The 21078-nt window shown below is 50.6% G+C and overlaps 2 protein-coding genes across 2 annotated transcripts; both read right to left on the bottom strand.

The window, feature by feature from the left end:
* Window positions 1–95: 95 nt before the first annotated feature.
* Window positions 96–2335, bottom strand: LOC100274751 (UDP-glucuronate 4-epimerase 1). Its single transcript, NM_001149043.2, has one exon. It carries the CDS (start codon window positions 1760–1762, stop codon window positions 443–445), a length of 1320 nt encoding a protein of 439 aa, NP_001142515.1. The 5' UTR covers window positions 1763–2335; the 3' UTR covers window positions 96–442.
* A 3327-nt stretch (window positions 2336–5662) lies between these two features.
* On the bottom strand, window positions 5663–11554 carry LOC100272316 (T-complex protein 1 subunit alpha). The gene is made up of 16 exons (NM_001347972.1): window positions 11343–11554; window positions 11147–11211; window positions 10690–10779; window positions 10513–10599; window positions 10361–10420; window positions 10198–10248; window positions 10001–10096; window positions 9524–9589; window positions 8831–9048; window positions 8517–8613; window positions 8272–8358; window positions 7781–7915; window positions 7577–7681; window positions 6901–7029; window positions 6717–6820; window positions 5663–6090 (listed from the first exon to the last, which is right to left on the bottom strand). Exons 1-16 carry the CDS (start codon window positions 11413–11415, stop codon window positions 5916–5918), a joined length of 1638 nt encoding a protein of 545 aa, NP_001334901.1. The 5' UTR covers window positions 11416–11554; the 3' UTR covers window positions 5663–5915.
* Between the last annotated feature and the right edge of the window lie 9524 nt (window positions 11555–21078).

Below are 21078 nucleotides of genomic sequence, written 5' to 3'. Positions count from 1 at the left end.
TCTCCGGCAGTCCGGCTGTTACTCTGGAATTCAATTTGAACTGGGGATAATCTGACTTGACTACCACAGTTTGATTAGGGTCAGCACATCGGAATCCGGAAAAGGATTAACGGAGCGGAAAAGGATTAAGATCCTGTAGAGCGCCGACCAATTTACACAGAGAGAAGAAAGATACAGGAGGAGAAAAGAGAAAAAGTAAAGGTTGCTCCCCATTGCTTTTCTTCCTCCAGCCCTCGATTGCTTTTCTTCCTCCAGCACTCTCCTCCCATCTCCTCACCAAGCAAAGAATTTGTCCCCGGTATTTCTCTACTTAATAAAGGAACACCCTAACATAACATATTTCCACCAAAAAAATCCTGATAAGAATGTCAATGTTTGATCCGAGAGTGGGTGGCCGCGGCCGGGCCAAAGCGAGAAAGGAAGAAGGAAGAATTAGCATGGATCATTGTCGCGAGTTCTTGGATCCCCTGGTGTAGCCGTAGTAGGACTGGTACCACTTGACGAACTTCTTGAGGCCGACATCGAGGTTGGTGGTGGGCTTGTACCCGAGCTGCTGCCTGGCGAGGGTGATGTTGGCGTGGGTGAAGGGCACGTCGCCATTGCCGGGCATCTCGACCACGTTCTTCTTGGCCTTGACGCGGAGGTGCTTCTCCAGGATGGACACCAGGTTAGGCACCGTGACGGGCGCGGTGTTGCCGAGGTTGAAGATCCTGTAGGGCGCCGGCCCGCGCTTCTTGCCGCCGGTGCCGGTGCTCTTGCCGGCCGTGTCCAGGGAGCCGAGGCAGCCCTTGACAATGTCGTCGATGTAGGTGAAGTCGCGGGCCAGGTCGACGCGGTCCTTGCCGCGGTACACCGTGATGGGTTTCCCCTGCAGGATGTTGCGGGTGAAGGAGAAGTAGGCCATGTCGGGGCGGCCCCAGGGCCCGTACACGGTGAAGAAGCGGAGGCCGGTGATGGATAGGCCGTAGATATGGTTGTACGTGTGCGTGATCTCCTCGCCGGCCTTCTTGGTGGCCGCGTAGAGCGAGGCCGGCTGGTCGGTGCGGTCGCGCTCGGAGAAGGGGACCTTGTCGTTGAGGCCGTAGACGGAGGAGGAGGAGGCCCAGACGATGGCCGGTTGCGGGTCGGCGTCCTTGCAGGCCTCGAGGAGCGTGACGAGCCCCGCGATGTTGGAGTGCACGTACGACGCCGGGTTCTGCATGGCGTAGCGCACGCCGGCCTGCGCAGCGAGGTGGAGCACGTGGGTGAATGGCACGACGTCGAAGAGCTTGGCCAGGAGGCGGCCGTCGTTGATGTCGCCCTCGACGATGAACACCCCGTGGGAGGCCAGCAGCGCCCTGCGCGCCTTCTTGAGCGACGGGTCGTAGTAGGCGTTGAAGTTGTCGACGCCGACGACGCCGTCGCCGCGCTTGCGGAGCGCGAGGGAGCAGTGGGTGCCGACGAAGCCCGCGGCGCCCGTGACCAGCACCGACATCCCGGCCCCGGCGGCGGACCCGGGGGGCCGCCTCGGCGCGGCGGACGCACGGATCTGCCGCTCCCAGTGCAGGCCGCCCCAGGAGGCGGCCAAGTACTTGGAGGAGGTGTCGACGAAGGACTGGAAGCTGAGGTAGGACGCCGTCATGGCGACGAGGAACAGCGCCCACAGGAACATGGTGCTGGTGGACGCGAAGCAGCGGTGGAGCTGCCGGTTCATGGCGCCCGCCCGCTCGATCTTCACCTTGCCTGGGGTGGAGGGGAAGAGGTCCTCCTCCAACACCCGCATCTTCAACGCCGCCGTCTTGCCGTTGCCGTGCGAAGGACGCAGAGCGCCTGTCCCTCCTCGACGCAACGCTAGCACCGCAAAAAGGTGTCGCCGGCGCGGGGCAGGGGCGGAGACGCAAGGGATCAACCCGCGCCGCGCTGGACGGACTCCGGCTCTCCTCCTCCTCCTAACGTTTCACTGGCCGGTTGATTGATTATTCCTTGCTCTCCCTGGACGGGAAGATGGATCGACCGCCGGAATGCTTAGATAAGTTTCCTTGGGAGGCGGGGGAGCGCGCTGCGCGCTCCGGGTCCAGGAAATTTTATTCGGGAACCGGGAGGAGAGGAAGCAAGGCAGGAGCTGGATGCGCGCCTGCCTAGGGAAAGCGTGGAGCTGGGATGGGGCGGTATATAAATAGAGGAGCGGGGCCGACAGCGACGGGAGCGCGTGAACGCGGTGGCGGAGCAGATGGTGCCGCCGCTGGTGACGAGGAGGGGCGAGTGGTAGCCGCGGCGGACGGGCGGCCCGGGATTGATTGAATTGAGAGACGGGGGCGGTGGGGTCCCATGGCCTGGGCGGGCGGCGCCTATTTTGGGGTCCGATGAGATGGCTAGGCGCTGGGGCTTCACGGACGCGCTATTTTTTTTTTGTGTTCGAGGCTCATAACTTTTATGATGTCATTGGCCTGTTTGATGAGTCTGCGCGTGGGGATAGTTTCCTTCCCCCACCGATCTAGAATTTTCTAGGCTCAGATTGTCGATCTGGAGACGTGGAAAACACATTTGGCTCCAAGCTGAATCAAAAGATAACGGTCGATATCCAATCCAATCTAGCAGGAGACCGTGAATTGTTGATTTATTTTCTGATGTCACCAGACCCGCCGTGTTGTTCTCCGCTATATAGCTGATTATTTGTGATGCTCATAAGTTTCGGTGATAACTACAATGTCAAACTTTGTGGAGACGTGTTATTATATTAACTAACTTTGCGACTACTAATTTGCATATATCGGTTCCAGGCATGAAAATTATATCATTGAAGGTTACGAGCTCGTAATGTAACGTAATATAATATGTAATGAGCCAGTATATAGGGTTTGTTTGAGACAATTTTTTAAGAACTTTTCTGAGAATATAGATTTTTTAGATAATCTAGCTGTTACGAGAATCTAGATATCGTGTAGCTTGTTTGTGAGGAAGATGGAGAAGTCTACACATTTTACGGTTTAGGGAGCGACGGATTTCTTCTATTATAACGTCTCAGTGGATTCTGTATTCACATTGATTTAAGCATTCTTTAACAGAAGCGCAATGACAAGCTAAACGTTTAACTACTAGAAGACTATTCTAACGACTAAAATCTGCCCAAAAGTCAAAACAAACAGGCTCTATATCTACATCAGTCACACCAACCACTCTGCTGGCCAATCTGATCTCATCTAGGTCAACACAAGAACACCCACGTGGGTAAGCGTATTGCATAGTAGGACACAATAATAATACACTATTCTCAATGAGAAATTCATAACATTCTTTTCAAAGCCGCCACATAATCAAAAGTGTTATGAAACTAAGAATAAAACAATGTTTCTCAATGCTATTCTATAGATTAACATATCGAATGTTGCAACTAAATGAACAACATAAGTTAATAAAGTATGCGAAGACGAAGCAAATCACTCTCAATGGAGTTGTTACACAGTTTTCAAGACCTTGAAAACGAGTTGACATAGTTTCGTCCATATGAAACTAATTTCACTTCTTAAAACTCTTTCATCTTAAATACTATGTCATGTAATCTAAAAAGTTGGTGTGCCAAACAATGAAATGTGCATGGAACCACCATGAAACTGCTATTGAGGATAGCCTTATTCATATTGCGTATGCATTTGTGTTCCCATTTGTGCTACTCAGGTGTAGTTATTTGTGTTTGTAGGTAAAGTGTGGAATTATTAATACACTTTGAACAAAGGTACAGATAGGTGACATCCACATAGAAAAGGCGGGATGCTCATAAAACATTTGGGCACCAGATCTTAAAAGTTCTGAACATAGGTCACAACTTGTCGAGGCCAGAGAGAGTATATTGTACGAATGCACTAAAATCCTAAAACAAATTCTAATCTTGGACAGAGTGAGTATATTGTTTATAGACAGACATCGGGACAAAAACATTACACTTGCTTCCACATGAATTTGATATTGCAATTTAGGGTTTGATTTTCTGCGGGTTGTTTACTTGTTGCCATGCATCGAGAAAGTGTTACGCGTGCATCGGCGGTTGTATATCAAAACGTAATTTGAACCACAAATCTTGTAGCGTGACATTCAAAGAAACGGAGCACTGTTGGTGTCCAACAGGACGCCCAGAAACGGAGGCAGCGCCGCCCCGGTCCACTGTTGGTGTCGGCGCACCGGCGCCCGCCGGCATACTTCCTCCCGTGCCGACTGACGAAGCCTGAGCAGTGAGGCCCTACCACCAGCATCGTTTGTTGGGTTGGTGGAGGTGCGTGACGAGGACGGCAGGCAAGGCAAGGCACCACATCATATCGTTTGTTTTTTGTTTGTTTGGAGCGAGTGAGGGTAGCTGCGCGTGCAAACGAAGGAAGGATCCAATGCAATCCAGTTCCGATGGACGGTGGGAGGGACGGGACGGGGACCGTTTCTTTCATGTGCCCAGCGCAGCGCGCAGGCGGGTCGCGCCTCCACCCTCCAGTGGCAAAGCCCCCACCTGCCAGGCTCAGTGGCCCATGTGACTACCCGACTGCCTGTCTGCCGCAGCGCCCAGTGCTGCTGCGGTGCGGTCGGTGTGGTGCGTACCAGAGGAGAAGAGGACCAGGTTCAGCCAAACCTGATTCACGTGCCGTAGCGCTGTGGTTGAGATGTGGAGTGAGACACGCGGGCTGGCGGTGGCCAAAAGCCTGGCAGAGGCCCACCCGCTCGACTCGATACCCGATCCGGACATAAATCTCGTATTTAGTGAACTTGTAGTACTACCAAACTTGGCAACTTAATCCGCCGATTGCTGCCGCCTGCCGGCCCAACCTATACAGGTCACACAGCACGGGAGGAGTCAGGTTTGGCGGCGGCCCAAGCTACGGTAACAGTATTCGGGAGCCGTGATATGAGATAGGATCATAGGAGACACAGCAGCAGGTACAGGTACAGCCTCACCGCACCTACTGCAACTGTTTTTGCAACATCGTTCTGGTTCCGCCGTGCTTTTTTTTTTCCTTCATCGACCAACAAGCTTTTTAGAGGTCGAAGCAGATATTTATCGGACGTCCATATCCTCCAGCCCTAGTAGTACGTTCCAGAAGACCAGAATCCAGACTGGTCCCGTACGGATGCGTATCACCGAAAGCTAACGGCCGGAACCGGGAAGAACAAACCTGCCATCTCTACGAGCTGATCGGTTCCGTCCTTTAGTGTTTGGATGGGTGGTTGAGGAAGGTTGAAGAGGGATGGAGTGGGATCATTCTAACTTTATCTATATTTGGTTTGGAGACCCACAGTTAAGGTCGAGGAATATTCTTAAAAAATAGTGGATGGGGTTATCTCTGAAAAAATAAGGGACGGGAACAACCTAGGGTTGGTCCCGTCCCATCCCTCATTGACACCAAACCAAACACACCTTATTGAATCAATCAGATGTTTGTTGGACCAATACAAGCAGCTGGTGGTAGCCACGGCACGGGATATGCAAGCTTGATGGACATCACCGATACTCATGCATCCATTCCACATGCACTATTTCCTCCGACATATCCTACCAAGAGGCACATGTTTCCGTTAGACTGAAATATTATTCAGTGTTCCGCTTCAGCATAAGTTCCCAGTCGACAACACTGTTTCCTAGGCATGCTCTAGCCTGACGCGAAGTCGCCAACCAGCAAAAAGTCCATCAGTACACGGAACAATTCAAATTTCCAACTTCAATCCTTGAAGCAGAACTGTTTTGGCCCCAATACACGCAAAATTTGATCCATCCGTGGGTCGTTGTCTAAATAACGTCACGCCACGGGGATACGTTAATACCACCTTCATTCTCAGTTTTCCTACAACACCCTACACGAATGCTCACACACAGCCAGCAAAAAACTAAACGGAAAAATGGGAAGGAAAAAAAGTTACACGCTATGACAACCAGCGCAAAAGAGATACTGGTGGGCTGATTACTCTTCTTCGTTACCCTCTTCCTTGGTAAGCTTGATCATGTCGTCAATCCTCAGTATAGTAATGGCAGCCTCCGTGGCAAACTGAATAATCTTCACTTTGCTCATAGATGGCTCTATCACGCCATACTCAAGGTTGTTGCGAATGATACCTTTAGAGAGGTCAAGACCCATACTGCATAGCAATTAGCAAGTAAGTAAACTTAAATGGCAATCACAGCACAGGTAGCAGAAGTAAATCACATCAAGAACCATATAGGAAATGGATTATATCGAGTTTCTAAAATTCATCTAGGTGGTAGTTGCACTGGGAAAAAGTTTAGCATGTTGCAGGTAATTATAGTACAAAGGTGCTGTTTGGTTCAAAAAAATGTAACGCAAATGGTAATGGTAATGGTTTCGGCTCGATTACTGACGGTAACAAATTTGAATAGGCTGGTATCAAATTATAGTGTGGTATCTGATTACGGTTGGACTAAAACAAACATGATTTAACGTTATCCGTTACCCATTACGTTACAAATATGCGAACCAAACGGCACCAAAGTTCAATGTAAGGATCTTCAGGGGGCGCTTAGCACAGTGCAAAATAGTGAGATGGTATTGTTTAGAGGCACAAATATTGAGCCAGTACATTTCTTGTCCTGATAGCAGGCTAAACGGTACATAGTAGCATACCTAGAAAAACTTTACAAGGAAATAGATAGAAATATGCATCTATAGAACTTTAGAAATGAAACACAAAAATCAGGCCTCTATTAATCAAATAACTGAAGACATGTTATGCCATTAGTCCATTACCTTGAATAATGTTGCTTATCGGCCTTTGTTTGAGCAGTATGATGATATGCCCTAAGCTTTGCTACAAGCTCAGTTGCATCTTTTGCAGCATTAACAGAAAGTACCTGTTGTTGCAGCAAGGTCATTGCTATGCTATGTTGATTGGTGAAAAGGGAAATATAAGTAGAATAGAACAGATCAAAACCTTTGGTATGATTAACAAAGATTCAGCAAATTCAGCAATTGCCAATTGTTCCCGAGAACCCAAGGTCGTTGCAAGGTTCTCAAGGTAAACTGATAACGCAGCCTCAACTGCACCACCACCAGCAACAACCTATATTGCCAATACAAAACATGCTCAAGACACTAGTATCATCAATAGTTCTAGCAATTATTATTTGTCCACTCATAAATAAAAGCAAATTCAAATTGCATTTCGAACTGTAAGGTTGCTCCAGGCATGTAAAGTCCTCAATGCACAAGCCACATAAGAACAGTGAAAGTTGTCACTAAGCATTCACTTATTCAGCCACAGATACCAAAACATAAAAAAAAAACTCGACCTGCGGGGGGTAAGACAGTCACCGGGCATTGTATTAAGAAGAAGACCTTCTCACACAGGTCGAGAAAACCCCCGAACCCCTGCCCCACCCATACACAGCGGCATCAAAGCCCATGTGAGAACGACCACGACCGGGGCTGAGCCTTAGACCTGTGCTTTGGCGTGGGACAGACGAGGGGATTTTTTTTAACCACAGCCTGAAATTCGCTCCCACGGGGAGTCGAACCCAGGACCTGAGGAGTGCTACTCAAACCACCTAACCAACTCAGTTAGAGGCCCTTTCGCAAAACATAAAAAGAATAGAAGCAAAAAGGATTACCATATTTGATTCCAGGGTTCTCTTCACAATGCACAGGGCATCATGCAATGATCGGTCAATCTCATCAAGCATGAAGTCATTTGCGCCTCTAAGTATTATAGAGACCTGCACAATAGAAAATCAAGCACTATAAAATTATCTTCAAATTAAACTTGTTCCTCTTATGGAAAACTTGCTTAAAGTTGGTATGGAAAAAGTACAAACCGCGCTGGTGTTCTTTGTGCCTTTCACCAGAATAACATCATCATCAGCAATTCTTTCCTCCACAACTTCATCAGCATGTCCAAGGAATGATGAATCAAATGTTTCTTCACCTTCCATGTCTGCAAATGTACTCACCTGAAAGGTTCAATTGTCAAGCTACCTTAAATCCTAATAACGTTTTCTGTCGTGCTCCCTCTGTTCCAAAATTTCAAATTATAAGACGTTTTGACATTTCTAGGTACAAAGGTGCGTAGCAAAAAAACAAGAATCTATAAAAGTCAAAACATCATACAATTTGGAACAGAGGGAGTAGCACTTTCTATGAAACAGAGATTCCGTTTAGGCGTTTACCCCTATTTATACTATTCAAATATAAATAAAGCAATTTTTTTACTTTAATCTAAACTATACTCTTGACCTTACAATGCTAACAGGCCTGGTGTTCGGTTTTGTATTTTAATTTTAATTAATAAGTAAAAGCAATCAGTTACCATAGTTGCACCAGTGGCTTTGGCAACATGGCGCAAATCTTCCTTGCGCACACGCCTTACTGCAATAGCTCCAGCCTCAACAAAGTACTGAAATATGTTCCATGACACAATAACAAAGTGATTCAATGACAGTCATCAGGATGAGTTGCCTGTACAGATACTAGCATGGGAAGATCAAGAGTTCTCAATAGATGTTAAAAGGACATCATCAGAATCACTTTCTGCTTGAATGATGAAAAACATACCTTCAAGGACATATCATCAATTCCCTTAGTGGTCAACACAACATTAGCTCCAGACTTGAGAATTTTATCGATCCGCTCCTTTGTTATGTCAGATTCTCTGACAAAAAGAGCAAGTAATAATGATTACCATTTGAGATCAAAATAGAATGAATCAATGAATTTTGAGCCAAAAATTAAAAAGTTGGAGAGATCTGGTTGAACAAATTAGAAACAAGTAACATGAAAGAAGATATAAATATTGTGTATTCACAGTGCTGATTCTACCAGAAACAGGCAAACAAATTCTAAAGTATCAGAACACAGAATGCAAATACCTCTGACGAATCTTCTCAAGTTCTCTTGGATCAGTTACGAGAACTTGGACACCAAGTTGCATTTTTGTCTTCTGAAGGTTAAAATCAAGACAAGCAATTCTAGCAGGAGTTACTCTCGTAGGCATTCCTTGAGCTGCACGGCCTGTGTTTAGTGCATAGCCATTTAGCAGGTAACTATCCTTGGCGCTTTTACCATGAGCTTTCAAAATATTGATGCTCTGCAGATCAGATAAAACAGTAGTTACAAGCTAAACTTATAGAAAAGTTCGATGATAAGAATAGTTAACACAAAAACCAAGGAGATTAAACGATGATCAGTTTTTGAAGTTGTTGCCCATGTACTGAGCAGACCATCATCAAGGACATAGATCTGTAATCATTAGCCAGCACTGAAAACCTAGGGGTCCAAAGACATTCAAGACGTGTTAGGTTAGTAGGCAGGGGCAGACCCAGGACAAGGTAGCCTAGCTATCTACCTTTGAGATGTTTTCTTTTTTTTTTTTTGGGGGGGGGGGGCTGTAATAACTACTCAATTGAATACTATTGCAGCAGAACATATTGTCCAAACAGTAATATGCGCAGCAAGGACCAGGAGTTCATAGAGATGGCTTATGCACACAAGCAAATACTTAGATTGAAATCATTGAATAGATTTAGTGGAGCTGTGCTAAAAACAAATTTATTTTGACTTACCTTGATTGGATATTTCACCTCTCCCTTGGCATTTGTAATCTTCACAGCTTGAACAGCTTCAACAACCTATAAGAACTCAATATCAGCACAAGTTTACAATGAATTGTTCAAAGCATGAAAGCAATGCTAACTGAAAGATAGTTGAAACCCCAACAGTTAGCTCCTGGGATAAACAAACTGTCAACCAGAAAGCACAAAAGAGCATAATTAAATATCTCTGTTCTCTAGAAAACTATAGAAACACAAATCAAAGCACCAGTAAAGACATGTAGTATTGAGTAATAAACATTAAATAAATATGATTAAAACAAACCTACAACTGACATCAAGTTACAAAGTGCTTTACGGTTAGTATTGACACTGACTCATGAAAAGCAAAAGCAATATCCTGTGAATATGTGAAACAACAGGGCTACAAGAATGAACTAAAGAACCTAGTTCTAAGTAACCTAAATTCAAAATTACCACAGAACTTACCAGAGTTGCAAAGAAATCACTGTCACTATTTATCAACTTTGAAGACATGCTAGTTTTTGCAGAGTTGATAAGGGAGTCTTTTCCAAGTTTGTCAACCTGAAAGTGTATATGAGTATTAAAGTATGAAAATAATCATGGAATAAGGAAGCATCCCTTCCAGTATTTACTCAGAGCCTCAAAATATAACATTCTCTTACCTTGACTGCCAATTTTTCCTCAACATATTTGCAGGCTTCACGCATAGCAAGCTGGTAGAATATGAAGGAAAAACATTCCAGAAAGGTAAGCTATAGTCATCTTGTGAAATGACCAGTTAAAATTCAAATACTACTACAGCCACAGCGAGACTTGATAACGTACCCTGTAGCCACTGATTATAGAGGTTGGATGGATCTTATTCTTCACAAGATCGTTGGCTCTCTGACAATAAGAAACAAATCGGTGTTAGTGCATGTGCATCTGAAAACTGGAAGGGCAATTCACAATAGCGAGAAAAGCGAAGCATTAATTACCTTGAGCAGCTCTGCCGCTATGATGACAACGGAAGTTGTTCCATCTCCTACCTCACGGTCTTGGAGTTCAGCCAACTCAACAAGAACCTAGAAATTGATAGAAATATATAAATAGATATAAACACAAAGAAACAATCAAAACAGAATGTTTTTTCAGATTTTGCTGCCAGAAATCACCTTGGCAGCTGGGTGCTCAACTTCCAACATCTTAAGTATGGTTGCACCATCATTAGTGATTGTAACATCACCGATATCGTCCACTAGCATCTGTAAGCAGAATGTACTGAATTAGTTTTCATTTCTCCTGATTGAAGTGCATTTCATACATCATAGACTCATGCTCTTTTATGTATCGGTGATTTTTCTTGTTTGTTTGATTTTTCTTTTAAAAAAATGAATACATTCTATGAATTAATCAGCCAATGTGTTGTAAGTTAAAACCGAGCTGACTACGTTTTCATATCCACGCCATCTTCAGCACAATAAACTAAACTTGAAGGAGAATAAATTCCATTCTAGCAATACAGATCATGGCCATGACATGCAGCGGTTTATATACAAAAGTTAGGATCACCAAAGGCTGCGGGCGAGATATGTAATCAACACTAAACATCGGAGCCGAAGGTATGCATACCTTGTCGAGACCGACGGGGCCGAGCGAGGATTTTACGATGTTGGACAACGCGCCGCACGCCATCACTGCGATCAAACAAGAAAAAAAAGATTAATTAAGCCAGTGCGCTGCCAGATGGCTACTCGAGCCACTAGATCTCACAAACCCCGCACGCCACGGAGGAATCTGGTGGAATGAAAGGGGTGGCGGCTGTTACCGTTCTGCGTGCGGACGTCCTGGCCGGACTGACGCTCGCCGCGGATGTCGGGAGTTGGCGCCGTGATCGCCATGGCTGCCGCGGCGAGGTGGGAGGGGAGCCTGAAGCCCTGGAGCGTGCAGGCAAGCGCGAGTGCGCGAGAGGGGTCGAGGCCAACGACCTCACACGCTCAAATGAGGTTTTTAGCGTTAAGAAACCCTAGCAGCGTTATGTGGCCAAATATCAGATTTACTCACGAGAGTCTCACTTGTCTATATAAAGAACATGTATATCTCTTTGTAAGACACACAGAAAGAGACTAGAGGCTCAACCTACATTCCGTATCTCGTATGTTTCTCGGTGTGTGGTTTGTTGGGAAGGAAACAGACATTTGCGACTCATCGCGCCTCTACGACTCCTGACGTCTCTACCGCTGACGGGAGGGAAGAGAACGAATCTGGTGATCCGTGCTAACGTAGTTCTCAACATATTATCTGCACGCTCTACCTCGACGTTGCTACGGGATCTGATCTGCATCAACTCTTCGTCAAGCCAAACTGATTGTGGTTGGAGATTTTATTTGTATGCATTTAGAACATTTCGGTATTAGGGTGAGAAATGTCCATCTAGTGTAATGCCTCAATATTCTAGTAAACGCATTGTCGGCGTTTTGACCCCGGGGGGTCCCTGGACCGACGAGTAAATTATCGCTGCGTGTCCCAGCCCAGATGGGTCGACGTGAGATGGAACACAAGGGGGAAAGAGAACCGCGGCTCGTGTTATCCTGCGCCCAGGGCGGATGCGCTTGCAGTAGGGGGTTATAAGCGTTCGCGAAGGAGAGAGAGAGCCTGTTCGTCAGCCCGTCCTCCCGCGCGACCACCTCCTCGTACGAGGGCCCTGGACCTTCCTTTTATAGATGTAAAGAGAGGGTCCAGTTGTACAATGGGGGGTGTAGCAATATGCTAACGTGTCCGGCAGTCAGGAGCCAAAGCCCTATGTATATGCCAACGTGGCTGTCGGAGAGGTGCTAGAGCTCTGTGCATGCGATGTCGTGGCCGTCGGAGGAGCGCTTGAGCCCTGTAGAAGCACAGCTGTCGGGGCTGCCGGGACCTTGCTGACGTCTCCTTGCTTCCGTAGGGGGCTGAGAACCGCCGTCGTCATGGACGCACGCGGGGTGCCATCATTACTTGTTTACCGGAGCGAGCCAGATGGGACGCCGGTCTTATTCCCCGTAGCCTGAGCTAGCTAGGGGGTAGGGTAATGATGATCCCCCTGTGGCGTGGTCGGTCCGAGCCCAAGGTCGGGCGAGGTAGAGACTCCTCCTGAGGCCGAGGCCGGGGTCGGGCGAGGACGCGATTCCGCCCGAGGTCGAGGTCGAGGCCGAGCCCTGGGGTCGGGCGAGGCGGAGACCGTCTTCTGAGGCCGAGGCAGGGCCGAGCCCCTGGGTCGGGCGAGGCGGAGACCTCCTGTTGCGCCTGAGGCGGGACTTAGCTGTTGTCAGCCTCACCCCTAGCGGGTGGCACAGCAGTCGGAGCGGGGCAGGCGGCGCTGTTTTCTTGTCAGGTCAGTCAGTGGAGGGGCGAAGTGACTGCGGTCACTTCGGCCCTGCCGACTGAGGAACGTGCGTCAGGATAAGGTGTCAGGCGATCCTTGCATTGAATGCTCCTGCGATACGGTCGGTTGTCGAGGTGATCTGGCCAAGGTTGCTTCACTGCGAAGCCTGCCCGAGCTAGGCCTCGGGCGAGTCGAGGGTGCGCCTGTTGCTTGAGGAGGCCCTCGGGCGAGGCGTGAATCCGCCTGGGTCTACTGTTCCTGCCCGAGGCTGGGCTCGTGTGAGGCGAGATCGCGTCCCTTGAGTGGACGGAACCTTGATCTGAATTGCGCCCATCAGGCTCTGCAGCTTGTGCTGATGGTGATTACCAGCCGAGTTTAGGAGTGTTGGGGGTACCCCTAATTATGGTCTCTGACAGTAGCCCCCGAGCCTCAAAGGGAGTGTTGGTACTCGCTTGGAGGCTTTGTCGCACTTTTTTGCAAGGGGACCGACCTTTCTCAGTTACATTTTATTCCGGTGGGTGCGCGCGAGCGCACCCGCCGGGTGTAGCCCCCGAGGCTCGGAGGAGTGGTTTGACTCCTCTGAGGTCTTAATGCCTTTCGTGATGCCTCGGCCGGTCTGGTTGTTCCCTCATGTGATCTGATCGTAGCCCGGGTGCATGGTCAGGTTCCGAGTTCTCGGGTTGGTTTGTTGACGCTGTCAACAGTTTGGCCGGAGCCAGGTTTGTGAGAGCAGCCCCCGAGCCTCTGCACGGAGCGAGGGGACGATCGAGGACTGACTCGGCTTTTATCATATGCCCCTTCGTCGCCTTTCCGCAAGGAGGAGGGGGGAAGCGCCATGTTGCCCTCGGAGGGCGCCGAACATGGTGTCTCCAGTGAGTTGCTAACGGGTGATCCGAGTGGACGCACGTGCCGCATTCGATAAGGGTCGGCTAGTGGCCCAGAGGCGCACTCCAAAAGTACCTGCAGGTGATTTGCCGGACCCGACCCCGTTTGATTGGGTCTGAGGGCTCGATGCCTCCCTCTAGTGGGATTTCGTTATAAAATCGCTTCTGCTGGTCTCGGAAATGTCCTAGGGTACCTCGAGAGCGTAGCCCGAGCCTCGGCCATGTATCGGACGTACCCAGAGTCATCCCTCGCTCTGCGTGCTCTGGGGCGGCTGTCGAACCCTTCGAGGGGCCAGCCTTCGAACCCCTGATCAGTAGTGGGCGCGGAGCCCGAGTGGTCTGAGGCGGCTGTCAAACCCTTCCGAGGGGCCAGCCTTCGAACCTCTGATCAATAATGAGCCTGAAGCCCGAGTGCTCTGGGGCGGCTGTCGAACCCTTCTGAGGGGTCAGCCTTCGAACCCCTGATCAGTAGGAGGGCTCGGGGCCCGCTTCCTTCGCAGAGAAGATCCCTTTCGAAATATCCCCTTTCCCGGTCCCTGTAGCAAGAGAGAGAAAGGGGAAGGAGAAAAGGATACGAATTTAAACGATGTGGTGCACCTTTTTTGATGCGGTCATCATGGCGGAGGTGAAACGTCGCCCGCTTCACCTGCCAAAGGTGTCGCCTGCCCTGCTGCGAAGTTAATGCGACGGGACGGGTGGTTCGCAGGGCAGCCGTTGCGCGAGCCATTCGAGGGACGGAACACGGGCGCGTCGTCTTCACGCCGTGGGAGAGGGATCCCCTACTGCTCCAGGAGGGGACGTGAGCCTGCAGACAATTTGACTGCTGCTTCCGGCCGCCTGCTGCCGCCATTACTGTCGGTCCACTTTTGGCCATATCGATCGTCGCGCCTTCTCCCGTGGCTGACTGACCCGTGACCGATGTGCTTGGTTGGCACTGTTGGGCCATGCGCAGGGGCAGGGGCGGAGACGCAAGGGATCAACCCGCGCCGCGCTGGACGGACTCCGGCTCTCCTCCTCCTCCTAACGTTTCACTGGCCGGTTGATTGATTATTCCTTGCTCTCCCTGGACGGGAAGATGGATCGACCGCCGGAATGCTTAGATAAGTTTCCTTGGGAGGCGGGGGAGCGCGCTGCGCGCTCCGGGTCCAGGAAATTTTATTCGGGAACCGGGAGGAGAGGAAGCAAGGCAGGAGCTGGATGCGCGCCTGCCTAGGGAAAGCGTGGAGCTGGGATGGGGCGGTATATAAATAGAGGAGCGGGGCCGACAGCGACGGGAGCGCGTGAACGCGGTGGCGGAGCAGATGGTGCCGCCGCTGGTGACGAGGAGGGGCGAGTGGTAGCCGCGGCGGACGGGCGGCCCGGGATTGATTGAATTGAGAGACGGGGGCGGTGGGGTCCCATGGCCTGGGCGGGCGGCGCCTATTTTGGGGTCCGATGAGATGGCTAGGCGCTGGGGCTTCACGGACGCGCTATTTTTTTTTTGTGTTCGAGGCTCATAACTTTTATGATGTCATTGGCCTGTTTGATGAGTCTGCGCGTGGGGATAGTTTCCTTCCCCCACCGATCTAGAATTTTCTAGGCTCAGATTGTCGATCTGGAGACGTGGAAAACACATTTGGCTCCAAGCTGAATCAAAAGATAACGGTCGATATCCAATCCAATCTAGCAGGAGACCGTGAATTGTTGATTTATTTTCTGATGTCACCAGACCCGCCGTGTTGTTCTCCGCTATATAGCTGATTATTTGTGATGCTCATAAGTTTCGGTGATAACTACAATGTCAAACTTTGTGGAGACGTGTTATTATATTAACTAACTTTGCGACTACTAATTTGCATATATCGGTTCCAGGCATGAAAATTATATCATTGAAGGTTACGAGCTCGTAATGTAACGTAATATAATATGTAATGAGCCAGTATATAGGGTTTGTTTGAGACAATTTTTTAAGAACTTTTCTGAGAATATAGATTTTTTAGATAATCTAGCTGTTACGAGAATCTAGATATCGTGTAGCTTGTTTGTGAGGAAGATGGAGAAGTCTACACATTTTACGGTTTAGGGCGCGGAGCCCGAGTGGTCTGAGGCGGCTGTCAAACCCTTCCGAGGGGCCAGCCTTCGAACCTCTGATCAATAATGAGCCTGAAGCCCGAGTGCTCTGGGGCGGCTGTCGAACCCTTCTGAGGGGTCAGCCTTCGAACCCCTGATCAGTAGGAGGGCTCGGGGCCCGCTTCCTTCGCAGAGAAGATCCCTTTCGAAATATCCCCTTTCCCGGTCCCTGTAGCAAGAGAGAGAAAGGGGAAGGAGAAAAGGATACGAATTTAAACGATGTGGTGCACCTTTTTTGATGCGGTCATCATGGCGGAGGTGAAACGTCGCCCGCTTCACCTGCCAAAGGTGTCGCCTGCCCTGCTGCGAAGTTAATGCGACGGGACGGGTGGTTCGCAGGGCAGCCGTTGCGCGAGCCATTCGAGGGACGGAACACGGGCGCGTCGTCTTCACGCCGTGGGAGAGGGATCCCCTACTGCTCCAGGAGGGGACGTGAGCCTGCAGACAATTTGACTGCTGCTTCCGGCCGCCTGCTGCCGCCATTACTGTCGGTCCACTTTTGGCCATATCGATCGTCGCGCCTTCTCCCGTGGCTGACTGACCCGTGACCGATGTGCTTGGTTGGCACTGTTGGGCCATGCGCAGGGTTGCCTCGAGTCGCGGCACCGGTTCCGCAGTCAAGAAGGCGCGGCATTGGCGCAAGTGGCGGTGCAGTTTTTCGCACGTAGTAACCGGCGCGCCGGTTACATGACGTGTGGGCCTGGGCCTCCATGCTGGATGCGTCGAAGTCGAAAGGGTGCGTCCCCGTGGTGCAGTTGCATGCCACCTGCATGGCGGTCCGCCCTTTCACCCGCTGGTTTAGGCGAAGGTGGAGGAGTGCTTGTAACCGTGGGGCGGTTACACGCTCCGTGCGCGGCGGTTTGACTTCTTCTGTCCCGGGCCAGCTTGCATGACGTGTGGGACCCAGCCCCCGTGTCATAGGGGGAGGACCTTAGAGCACGTCGGTGAAGACTTAGTCCGCGACGCCTGAGGACGCGAGTGAGGAGAGTCGCCTTTAAAAAGGGATCGACCCCTTGGGTGGTAGCCACGCCTTCGCACTCCCCTCATGCATTGCGCCCTTCCTCCTTCCGAGCCCCCGGATGGGGAGCACCCACATTGCTTTCGTCTTGCTGCTGTTGGAGGAGCACACCCGGAGTTTGTCGTTCCGCGGGTCCTCCGATGTGGAGGTTGTTCATACCCGCGGAAGTGGAACTGGAGTTCCGTTTGTAATGGCACCTTGAGTGTCGGTGTATGTTCATTGCGGCTGTCGGGGCCTGAACATTTGTGTATTTGGGCGTGAAGCCGTGTTTTCCCCTTATTTCGAGCATTGGGACTCGCCTGTCGACTAGCTGAACCGCTTAACAGAGTGTGAGTTGCTTTGCGCGGAAGGTGACGAGTGAGGTATTCGTATCCCGGAGGCGTAGGAGTCCCTCGGCTCGGTCGGCCTTGCCACTCAAGGCTTCTCTTGCTCAGTTAAGGAACCCTCGGCTGCTCTTCGATGAGCCGGAGGCAGCGGTGTCAGCATGGACAGAGGCGGAGTCGGCTCGAAAAGGGCTTCGTCAGCCCAGGAGCAGGTGACTTCCCAGGCCGAGGAGGTGCAGCGGCGGCGGCCGGAGCCTGGACGGGTCATCCGTTAGCGAGACCATCTTCGGAGTTACGCTTCCGAGACCGTGAGCCGGGCTGATGTCCTCGGGGGACAGCTGGCTGAGGCTACGGAGCGGCCAGCCGAGCCGTCTGCTCGGGCCGGGTTCCTGGAGGAGACCCTGGTGGCGATGGCCCAGGCGCGGTGCTGACATCTTCCTTCGAGGTGGAGATCCTTTCGCCCGTGTCGCCGTCCGAGGCTGGGCCAGATCCCGCCGAAGGTGGAAACAACGCCGAGGGTGTTGCTGCTCCCTCTGTCGATGTCTGAGCCTGCAGGAACAGTTTGTCTGTAGTGCGCGTATGTTTTTGCGGCCGCCGAGGCCCAAACATATCATTGTCGTGTTATAAAGCTGTGTTTCTTTTCCTCTTGTTCTGAGTATCAGGACTTGTTTGTCGGTAGTAGAATCACTTATCCGAGCTAGAGTTACTTATCGCGGAAGGTGATGAGTGAGGTATCCGTATCCCGGAGGCGTAGGAGTCCCTCGGCTCGGTCGGCCTCGCCGCTTACGTGTACTCTTACTCGTCCGCAGGATTGTGTTATCGATATAGTCGAGAAGGCACGAAAAATCGTTCTGGCAGAAAAGTTTTCGAGCGTTAAGACTTGTTCGGTCAGCAGAATCGCTTATCCGAGCGTGAGTTACTTATCGCGGAAGGTGATGAGTGAGGTATCTGTATCCTGGAGGCGTAGGAGTCCCTCGGCTCGGTCGGCCTTGCCGCTTACGTGTACTCCGTCGTTTTCAGGATCCCGCTATCGAAGCAGTCGAAAAGCGCGAAAGATGTTCTGGCAGAAAGATTTTTTCCGAGGAAAATTTTGACGCAGAGGGGGTTCCCCCCTTCTAGCCCCCGAGGGAGGGTCGGGCTTTGCCGAGGCAAGGCTGACCCTTCCTTGACAGTTAGACGCTATTTGTGTATGTAAAGAGAACGAGGTATATGAACGACTTGAAAACATCTTAAGGGTAAAAACGACGTAGTTGTCGGATGTTCCAAGCGTTGCTGTAGACCTCGCCTTGACTGTTGGCCAGCTTGTATGTTCCGGGCTTCAAAATCTTGGCGATGATGAATGGCCCTTCCTAGGGAGGAGTGAGCTTGTGGCGCCCTCGGGCGTCTTGCCGCAGCCGAAGTACCAAGTCCCCCACCTGGAGGTCTCAGGACCGAACCCCTCGGGCGTGGTAGCGTCGCAGAGACTGCTGATACCGCGCCGAGTGTAGTAAGGTCATGTCCCGAGCCTCTTTCAGCTGGTCCAGTGAGTCTTCTCGGCTGGTCTGGTTGCTTCGGTCGTCGTAGGCCCTCGTCATCGGGGAACCGTATTCTAAGTCTGTGGGCAAGATAGCCTCGGCCCCATAGACTAGAAAGAACGGCGCGAAGCCCGTGGCTCGGCTTGGCGTCGTCCTCAGACTCCAGACCACCGAGGGTAGTTCCTTCATCCATCGCTTGCTGAACTTGTTGAGGTCGTTGTAGATCCTCGGCTTTAGTCCTTGCAGGAGCATACCGTTGGCACGCTCTACCTGCCCATTCGTCATGGGGTGAGCTACGGCGGCATGAAAGGGAATTAGGCTTACACCTATTTTCCTAATTGATTTTGGTGGTTGAATTGCCCAACACAAATAATTGGACTAACTAGTTCTGCTCTAGTCTATAAGTTATACAGGTGTCAAAGGTTCACACTAAGCCAATAAAAAGAACAAGAAAAGGGTTCAACAAAGAGAGCAAAGGGACAACCGAAGGCTGCCCTAGTCTGGCGCACCGGACTGTCCGGTGTGCCACCGGACGGTGTCCGGTGCACCAGGGACTCCAAGCCAAACTTCGCACCTTCGGGAATTTTCAGAGGCGCTTCGCTATAATTCACCGGACATGTCCGGTGCACACCGGACAGTGTCCAGTGCTCCAGAGGACAGCTGCTCTGAACTCGCCAGCTTTGGATTTCCGCTCCGCTATAATTCACCGGACATGTCCGGTGCACACCAGACTGTCTGGTGAGCCAGCGGAGCAACGGCTACTTCGCGCCAACGGTCGTCTGCAACGCATTAAATGCGCGCCAGCGCACAGAGGAGCAGAGCACGCGCGGGTGGCACACCGGACAGTCTACAGGACTTGTCCGGTGCACCACCGGACAGCCAGGCGGGCCCACACATCAGAGCTCCAACGGTCGGAATCTAACGGCCTAGTGATGTGGCTGGCGCATCGGACAATGTCCGGTGGCGCACCGGACTGTCCGGTGCGCCATGCGACAGCAGCCTCCACCAAACGGCTAGTTTGGTGGTTGGGGTTATAAATACCCCCAACCACCCCACATTCAAGTCATCCAAGTTTTCAAACTTCCAACCACTTACAAGAGCTCTAGCATTCAATTCTAGACACACCCAAGTGATCAAATCCTCTCCAAATTCCACAAAAGCTTTAGTGTTAAGTGAGAGAGATTTGTTGTGTTCTTTTGAGCTCTTGCGCTTGGATTGCTTTCTTTCTCATTCTTTTCTTGTGATCAAAACTCAATTGTAACCGAGGCAAGAGACACCAATTGTGTGGTGGTCCTTGCGGGGAAGTTTTGTTCCCGGTTGATTTGAGAAGAGAAAGCTCACTCGGTCCGAGGGACCGTTTGAGAGAGGGAAGGGGTTGTAAAAGACCCGGCCTTTGTGGCCTCCTCAACGGGGAGTAGGTTTGCGAGAACCGAACCTCGGTAAAACAAATCCTTGTGTCTCACTTCCTTATTCACTTGCGATTTGTTTTTACGCCCTCTCTCGGACTCGATTATATTTCTAACGCTAACCCGGCTTGTAGTTGTGATTAACTTTGTAAATTTCAGTTTCGCCCTATTCACCCCCCTCTAGGTGACTTTCAATTGGTATCAGAGCCCGGTGCTTCATTAGAGCCTAACCGCTCGAAGTGATGTCGGGAGAACACGCCAAGAAGGAGATGGAGACCGGCGACAAGCCCATAACAAGCCACGGGAAGGCTTCATCGGAAGAGTCCCGCAAAAAGGAGAAAGGGAAGGAGAAGAAAGCCTCTTCCCACAAGTCGCATCGGAGTGGCGACAAGAAAAAGAAGATGAGGAAGGTGGTCTACTACGAGACCGATACTTCATCACCTTCCACCTCCGGCTCCGACGCGCCCTCCGTAACTTCTAAGCGCCATGAGCGCAAGAAGTTTAGTAAGATCCCCCTACGCCACCCTCGCATTCCTAAACATATGCCTTTACTTTCCGTCCCATTAGGCAAACCACCAACCTTTGATGGTGAAGATTATGCTAGGTGGAGTGATTTAATGCGGTTTCACCTAACCTCACTCCACAAAAGTATATGGGATGTTGTTGAGTTTGGTGTACAGGTACCATCCGTAGGGGATGAGGATTACGATGAGGACGAAGTGGCCCAAATCGAGCACTTCAACTCCCAAGCCACAACTATACTCCTCGCTTCTCTAAGTCGAGAGGAGTATAACAAGGTGCAAGGGTTGAAGAGCGCCAAGGAAGTTTGGGACGTGCTCAAGACCGCGCACGAGGGAGATGAGCTAACCAAGATCACCAAGCGGGAGACGATCGAGGGGGAGCTCGGTCGCTTCCGGCTTCGCAAAGGGGAAGAGCCACAAGACATGTA

This window comes from Zea mays, chromosome 5, assembly GCF_902167145.1.
Source record: "Zea mays cultivar B73 chromosome 5, Zm-B73-REFERENCE-NAM-5.0, whole genome shotgun sequence".
Classification (NCBI taxonomy): domain Eukaryota; kingdom Viridiplantae; phylum Streptophyta; class Magnoliopsida; order Poales; family Poaceae; genus Zea; species Zea mays.
Note: the sequence above shows the minus strand (reverse complement) of the source record. Positions and strands in the feature narration are given on the sequence as shown.